At 36.7% G+C, this 8,734-nt stretch overlaps 1 protein-coding gene across 2 annotated transcripts in view; it reads left to right on the plus strand.

Annotated features, from left to right (window-relative positions):
• The window catches only part of MAPK12 (mitogen-activated protein kinase 12), a 32,272-nt gene extending 23,780 nt beyond the window's left edge, over positions 1-8,492 (plus strand). The window contains exons 7-12 of one of the 2 annotated variants that reach the window (XM_083859663.1): positions 1,154-1,268; positions 1,886-1,957; positions 2,530-2,609; positions 3,388-3,466; positions 4,971-5,144; positions 5,883-8,492. In XM_083859663.1, coding sequence (XP_083715789.1) covers positions 1,154-1,268; positions 1,886-1,957; positions 2,530-2,609; positions 3,388-3,466; positions 4,971-5,144; positions 5,883-5,953 — 591 coding nt within the window. In that variant the 3' untranslated portion in view covers positions 5,954-8,492. The remainder of the gene's footprint in view (positions 1-1,153; positions 1,269-1,885; positions 1,958-2,529; positions 2,610-3,387; positions 3,467-4,970; positions 5,145-5,882) is intronic. The other variant, XM_083859664.1, reaches the window with a different exon arrangement.
• Positions 8,493-8,734: the final 242 nt, after the last annotated feature.

Genomic DNA, 8,734 nt, shown 5'->3' on the forward strand with positions numbered 1-8,734 from the left:
AAATATAACTTTCCTTATTGCTAAGTGCCAGGGAATGATGAAACTATCCTGAAGTATTTTAAATGCTTAATTGCAGAGAGCATTACAAAAACATGACTTTTGGTATAGGAATGCTCAGGTGTCCCTATTAAAACCCCTTCCCTATCAATAAACATGTGCAGCCTAATTCACATGGCAAATTGTGGCTGTTCATGCAAAGCTTCATCTAAATCATGGTCTGTATGTGACCATTTATCTTCAGTAGAAATTTACTTACCCACACCTCCTGTCTCTTGTTAGAAGCATAAACTTTCCAATAAATACAAAATGATTGTCATTCTGGAAGTGGAATTTTCTTTCTGTTCGCTGCACGTTTTGATGGTCCATACAGGTGGGCCTTCTTTATAGCAGTTGACAAAATGCCACAACATTCATTTTTAATCTTGCTGCTGTACATATTGCCATATCTAGAGAAAAATATCTGAGAATCTTTGAAATATACTGAATTGTGCATGGCACTTCAAAAAAATTGTATGGATCTTGCATTACTTACAAAAGGTTTTTCTGTAGTTGATGCTGGAGGTTGGAGAAGACTTGGTGGGACTATTATGGTAATTTCCTACTCTTGTTGCCAATTTTCAGTGTGACCTGAGGAAGTCTTCCCTTGGATGAGTTACTCATGAAGTAAAAATAACAATACCTTCCTACTTCAGAATATTGCTGAATATTGTTATTTCTACTCTTAAATAATTTTGCCACCTGGGATATGAGAGCAGTGGACACTGTCTAAAATAGGAGCTCTAAAATAGGAGTTCTTTTAGCTGTAACTTGATACAATGGTGATTTTGCAGTCAGGGAATTTTTTGCATTAACTGTGTCCAGTATCTTTTTAATTAATAAGTGAATGATTTATTATTTTCTTTACTGGTCTTATAGCTTTTGAATGTGCCATAGAAGTATGTAACTTGAAAAAAAAGTTATTCCAATCTCTATGCTACTTCTGTCTTGATTTTTAAAATGAGAACAAGATACTTTCAATGAGAAAAAGATACAAAAATAAACTAATCTCTGCAGATTGCTCCAGTTGTTTTTTTTTTTCCTACAGTTGTAAAGAACTTGAATGAACTAGATAATGAGCTATCTGATCTGAATGTGCTTTGTGCTTCCACTACAGATCCTGGATTTTGGATTGGCAAGGCATACAGACAGTGAGATGACTGGCTATGTGGTTACAAGGTGGTACAGAGCCCCAGAGGTCATACTTAACTGGATGCACTATACTCAGACAGGTCAGTGTGTCTTCAGAAGTATCTTAACAGAGCTAAAGCATTCACTGAATCAGGAGATATATAAACAAGACTTCGTTTCTGAAATGAATAAGAAATTTGAGATGGAAATGACAATATAATTATGCAACATTTCCTTGTAGATAAATTGCAGGTAGTCATGTGCTGGTGAGTTTGGGGTTTTTTTATATATGTTTTCTGAGGGTAACAGAAAGTGCTAAGGTGATTAAAAAAATTATACAGACGTGATAGTCTGGTCTCTGTTCTTGTGTTTCTGTAAAAGTGTGCTGATTTTAATTTGAACAGACAGGGGAAAATGGCAAATGGAGGGAATTCAAATAACACTAAGATAACTATGGAAGTTTTTGAAAGCATTGAAAATTTACTTCCTATGTGCCTGTTACTGAGAAACTCATTCTGCATACTATAAGATTATCTCCAGTTTGCTCATTAAAAACTCTGGTAGTTTCACCTGTGCTGTTCATCATACTTGGCAAGGCACACATTTATTTTATAACAGGCTATAAAGGTAATTTTTATACTTATTTAAAATATGTTTTAAATTAAACTTTATGCACATTAAACAGACAAGTTAATGAGCCTCTTTGTCTTTTCTTCAGTTGACATCTGGTCTGTGGGCTGTATAATGGCTGAGATGATAACAGGGAGACCACTGTTCAAGGGAAATGATCGTATCCTTCAGTGAATTTATGATACTGATGTAAGAAAATTGAGGGGTTATGTGATACTGTAAGTCTGTTCAAAAAACGATGAGTATAAATTGAAAGCTTGCAGCTTTCTCATTAAATCATTATTTTATATCTGTACTTCTGCACACCTGCCAATTAAAACTTGTATTACTGATTTTTTTCAGTAGAGGTGATCTTTGAATCACAAATCATCAAGTAAAAGACTCTGTGATAATAGAAAAGCTGTATTTCCTTTTCTTCTAGTGCGTGCAATACATGTGTTGATTGTTTAGATACACTAATACTTTTGGACTGATTTTTGTCTAAACAATACAGAACAGGCCTGATAATATTAGAAAATTTTGCAGATGATTCAATTTTGCCTTCCCAAATTATAGGATATTTTCTTTTCCTTTTCTAAGAAAAATGAAGACTTTCATCTTTTATAAATCTTCTGTTTGGTCATTTAATTAAGATTTTTACATTATTCTCCAACAGCAAAGAAATGCATTAGTTTTGCAGGATGCTTAGTTTCCTAATAGTGAAAGAATTTGTTCCTTATTTCTGGTATTCAGATTTGGACCAACTCACAGAAATAATGAAAATAACAGGTACACCAACTCAAGATTTTGTTCAAAAATTGCACAGTCAAGATGTGAGTATTCTGATTTGTCAGTTGGTTTTCCGTGTTTTAATTTTCCTTTAAGCCATGCTCAATTCTTAGACAGGCTGAGATAATATGTATTGACTACTGATATGGTCCCTGATGGTCCTTCTCTGCCTTGACATGCTTTGTGCACCCACAATAGCTGCTGGAGATGGGGGGGTGGAATGACAAAAAATTATCAGAACATTATTTAAATATTTCAGAATTCCAGTGTGTACCACATAAACAGCTGAGCTGATACATGGCAACTTTTATTGTAAAGGTACTGAAAGCATGAAGATATTCAGTAAACCCAGCTGTTTGCAAATGTCTCTTTCCTGTCCTTATGTTGATGGAACATAACATCAGCATAAGGATGTTATGCTATAGAATCCCGAGACCCTTACTATAAAGAACCTAAATTTATTCATTTGACTAACTGTACGATTTAAATACAAAGGAATTACTGTATAAGGTTCACTTCTAGAGATTGCTATAAACTCACTATGATGTTCTTTCAAATAACTCATACATATTTATTTGAATAAATATATTAAATATGGAGCACTAATAATTAAAGCTTTGCATTATAATTTCTAAATCATGGTTTTAAAGCTTGATTTTAAAAAAAGACTCTGTTCAGGAAGAAGGTGAATATCATCAGAAAAACGCATTGGGGTACAATGTGCTGTCAAAATATTGTTGAGAAAGATCTTAAGTATGTAGTTAATGTTGTCACATTACAAAGGTGGCAAAAATCTAATTTAATATCCATGTTTCTTTTAAGGCAAAAAACTATATCAAAAGTCTACCAAAAGTTCAGAAGAAAGATTTTGCATCGGTCTTGAAGTATGCAAATCCTTTGGGTAAGGCTTTCTGTGGATATATGCAGCTTGTTCTTGTGTTTGCATTGGAAGCAGCTGCAGTATCAGTCATGTGACAAGTGATGTGATGCTTCTTGGGCTGTTCTGTCTCTTGCTTTCCATAATTCATAATTTTGATTGTATCAGCTGAACTTTGCTGAGTTTAAACCCTGCCAGGAATCCATTGTTTCTTAGAAGCATTAAAAAAAATTAGTATTTTGTGGTTTGGGTTTCAATCTAGCACCTGCTTATTTATTGGTTTTACTTGAGCAGTTTTCTCAAGAGCCCTGGCAGATCAGGTATATGTAATAAATTTTTCTCTGTACTGCATTTGAACTGTAATTCTGGAAGCCCAATCTGATCTGCAGCTGAAATACAAGAAAATGGAAAGCTGAGATTTTAGTAATGGAATTAATACATCCTGAGAAACATCTGTGCATTCCTGAGAAACACTGGCTTGGATTCCATAGATATTAACAGCCAGAAGAGCATACCAAGTGTGCATAACTGTGACATGACCTGAGGCAGCCAGAGCTTTAAAACTACTCTCCCTAAGCATTATCAATTCTCCAGTGACCTAAACACTATCAAAGCCAGTTTTATTAGAATATTAATTAGTATATTTGAATTTTCTCAATTTAAGAAGTTAAAGTTTTAGGTTCAGATACAGTACAAATAAATCTGATTAATAAACAGCTCTTACCTTTACTGCATGGTTACCTGTTGGGTAGCTACAGCAAGCTATACATTTATGTTTAGTTTTTAGGATGCTTCTTCTTACCATTTCTGTGGCCATCTGGCTGCTTCTGGTCTGGAATAGGAATTTAAAGAGCATTTACAACATGGCAAGCAGATCCTGTCCCACACTTCTGCCTCTACTTTCTTTCAGCTGCTCCAAACACTCATCATACCTGTTTACATTAGTCTACTTTGACAGTCTAGCAATGGACCGAATCCAAAATCCACTGGAGGGGAACATGCAAATTTTTAATGGGTTGTTTTGGCTGATGTCAAAACCACATAGCAGATAAAGTTAGCTCTGAGATTCTGAGCATGGACAACTGACCTGTCTTAATGAACTTCGAAGTGTACTTGGTTTGGATTTGGTGGCACAGAGCACAATCCTCATTCCCTGTTCACCTGTTCATTCAGCTGCTGTCAGGGGGTGATGTACCTTAGAACCACAATGAGTGGCAGTGATTAAAGACACCTGGGAAAGCCCCAGGCACAGTGTCCTGGAGCCTGAATCTGAGAAGTCATTAGCTGAGATGTTTTCTGTGTTGCATACAGAAGCAAGGGGGCACCTCTCTATTGCATCAGGCTTTGTGCACATCCCACCTTGCTCACAACAGTCATGCAAAGAGGCCCCACTGGCTATAAATGGACGCCCAATGATTCTGTTCTATTACTCCATGTATTTATTTGAAATACCTCCAGGGCAATATTATCGTATACAAGTGGAATCAGGGGTGTGATTTGAATATACTGTTGGTTTTCTGTGCAATAGCTGTAAACCTTTTGGAGAAGATGCTGGTGCTGGATGCAGAGAAGCGAGTCACGGCAGCTGAGGCTTTGATGCATCCTTACTTTGAACCAATTCATGATCCTGAGGAAGAAATTGAAGCTGAGAAATATGACGACACATTTGATAACATGGATCTTCCACTAGATGAGTGGAAGCGTGAGTTTAATTTTATGATGTTTTCAAAAATAACCAGATTGAAAGGCCATGCAGAAATAAAAAAGTTCCCCCTTACAAATTAACTCCTTTGCTTTTGATCAAACAGAGTAAATAGACAGCGTTAAGAGAAACACTACTGATAAGCCAGTGTTCCTCTTAGCAGGTTCTTGTGGAAGGATCTCCAAAGGTTTCTTCTCTGCTTCCTAACAGAGACTGTCCTCCATTTCCCTAATGGTTCTGTCCTCCCATCTTCTGCAACATAGGAAAGACTGTTGCCTCTACAAGACTGCCGTGGTTGCTGGCCTTAAAGTTAGATTCTCTGAGGGAGAAAAAACCTATCTGTGTCAGCAGAGATTTAAGTCTAATCTTGTTTTCATCTAAGGTCAGAGGTTTGTAGTTTGGCTTTTAATTGAGGACCTGGCTTTTAAATCTAATGTGCTCAGCAGCTCTTGTTGAGGATATTGCCCACTATACTCAAAAGTCAGTGCTCGCATTCCTTTGACAGCACCTATACCATTTCAGTATTGGCTAGTTTTTCAAATCTGAAATGGTGAAAAAGTGATCCTTGATTCCCTTACTTTTTGTACTCTTCCTCTCTTTTTGCCTGAAGAGGTCTCTCTCTTCCTGAGCTAGATCAGAGCCCAACCATGCTGGGGTTGCACCTTGCTCATTCATGTTTGTGCAGCTCCTTTTCTGATTAGACCACAGCAATGTTATGTCTATTCTGTTGTTTTGCAGGCATTACATATAAAGAGATATTGAACTTCAAGCCACCACAGACATCGGACTCAAAGGAGACTGCAGTGTAATTGTATGGCTCAATATTTTCAGAACGCTGAGGAAGGCAGAAAAGTTGTAAATGTTTGTGACATTTCAGGGGTATAAAACTTTTTATAAATAAGCTCTAGGTAATCTGTTTCATCTGCACTGTAAGAAAGAGTGATGTCCTTTACTCTGCACATGGAAGTTGGTGCCTTTGGGAGTAGCATTTCAAAAATATCCAGAAACTTTTTTCTGCCTACAGCTTCTTCCTTCTGCATGAAAGGACTCAGACTGCAATAACCTGGTGCCATCTTCAAAAGAGCAGGACCAATTCTTCAACTCAGAGATCAGAAGAGTACAAGTTACCACCCCAGGCAAGCTGAGAACACAGTATGTCTGATGTGCTGTAACTGCTCTTCAAGGCCACTGAACTGTCATGAATGCAAGAAGTGTTCATGTGACTTCCTCTGGAATATTTCCCTTTGCTGAAATGCCTAGGAAGGCTCATTATCTTCTGTTACCTCAGGGACTGCAGTGGGTAGCAGAGACACAGCCCAGATGAGTGCCTGTGTCCCCTGTCCTGTGTGAGTAGAAGAGAACCTCAGAAGTGTTGATGTCCTAAGTTTTTTTCAAAGTAACCAGCATAGCAGGACAAGATTTCATAAACTTGCTAGATGAACAGTCACTGGATATATAATCACTGTATCATATTTTTCTATAAATACAGTGCATTTTCTTTCTATATTAGACTAGGGATCAAGGATTTCCAGGGAGGAATTATTCAGATTTTTGAAATTTTGTACGCTCTCTAACATCTTTGTATTGAAATTATCTCAGACAATCAGCAGTACTGATTTTAAAAATAAAGCTGCATGTGGGTCACTTTATAGAAAATGAAATGAGGACCAAAATGATACACTGCAGCTCCTTGTCAGGAATACCTGCAGCAAGCTGGGTTTTTTTCAGTGTACAAGGCTGTTACCAGGTGAAGAATAACTATTATTCCCTTTTTTTACCCTTTTGAACTCATTTTACTTAGAAAACCCTTCAGACCTTCTGTTGAGAGGTACCTTAGCAGGGGTCAACTTCCTGATGGGATAGATTGGTTAGATGCTTCCTGAGTTCCTCTTACTGTCCTGTTACTGTATTTTCCTAGGTGCTTTGTTCATAAGGGTCTCTGAGAGGTAGGGAAAAGAACTGGCCAACCTTTGTGAGGAATTTCTGTGTGAAATTGCTTTTCTTTCTTAAAGGTAGTATTTTCACAATTGACTGTTTGGATGTGAGTTATTCCCAATGTAATACACTGTAGTGTGTTACTACTGAAAGAAGACATTTGATCTTAGCAGGTAATAACTGGAAAAAAAGAATAAATTACTTGGGGATTTTTTGCTTTAATATCCAACATAAACCATAAGTTTAATCAAGTCACAGTTATTCTGTTTCTTTCAATGAATGTTTGAATTAAACACCTGTAAATATTAGCATTTGTTTAAAAATCGTTTGTGGTGAGAGTTGATTAGCTGAGGTGGACACCTAGAGAGACTAATAATAGCAGAAACATTAAATTAATATATTTGACAAGTCATTAAAAACTACAGTTTCAGAAATACATGAAAAAAAGGCAAGGAATGTAAATGGAATCAAAATATTTTTCCAAACTACAGATTCCTCACAGAGGAAGGCATACATAAGAGCCATACTCCATTTTGCACTATGGACTTTCTGCTTGGTCTACACTTCTATGTTAAATAGAAACTCTATCTTTTACAGAATAGATGTTTTCTCTTAGGGTCATGTTCTGTCATCTTCTTAAAAGTCATGGGAGAAAAGTGCCTATTGGAATTAGTGGTGTTGATAGACTGAGACAATGGAAAATGAAAAATGTCAAACACTTACTTGAAAGTGCTGCCTCTATATTTTAAGTGGATTTCAACATCCTAAATTCTAGCAAATGCCTGAAGTCTGGAGATAATGCAGATTACTCAAATGTTAGTCAGACTAGGAGGGTGCATTTTTAATCGAAAAACTGCTTTGCATTTTCTTCCTGAAGGCCAGCATTTCAGTGGGCATTTCCATAAGGTCAAGCCTTAAAATCCTCCATTGGCTGAGGTGAACTTTTCCCTCTCTTAATTATAACTTAGCATTGGACAAGCAGCCAGCACACGTGACAAAAACATAAGAAGATAATGTTAGCTTTTATTGTTAGTGGAGAAAACAGAACTCTTAAAGTAACTTTGATGTTTGTCTTCTTTGATAAAGAAGACACTGATGTATATGTTAGCAAAGACAGAAGTACTGCTGTGCCACCAGCCAATGGCAAAGGCAACATCAGGTTGGTCAAGAAGTTTCTGTGAAGAGATCGAATTCTGTAGAAATGGCTCCAAGTGGCAATAAATATCATTGAAAGAAATACTTTGCAGCAGAGGCAGCTGCTACTCCAAAGGGAGAGTTCCTAAGTTTTTATTAGCTATTCCTACTGGTGTCAAGCAACTCAGGTGTAAGAACCCAATTTCTGTTTGCCTTAAAAGAGAAATGTAAATACATTCTGCATGTACATGAAATGTGTTGTGACAAATAAAGGCTGTGAGTTTGTTTTTTACACAATAATGGTCTTATTTTCCCCATGTGTATTCCCAGATGTAAAATCAGTACTGAAAATATTATTTTCAGTAAATGGATCTGTATGAAACTAGTATTGGAGGTACATTTCATGTAATATTAGCTGCTGATACAGTTTCTTTTGAAAGCTAGTCAGACCACAGATGCTAATATTTCTCCCATTTTCTGAACCTGGAGTTGTCACAGAGCTAATCTGAATGTACTACTGC

This window comes from Zosterops lateralis, assembly GCF_965231275.1.
Source record: "Zosterops lateralis genome assembly, chromosome: 4".
Taxonomy (NCBI): Eukaryota; Metazoa; Chordata; class Aves; order Passeriformes; family Zosteropidae; genus Zosterops; species Zosterops lateralis.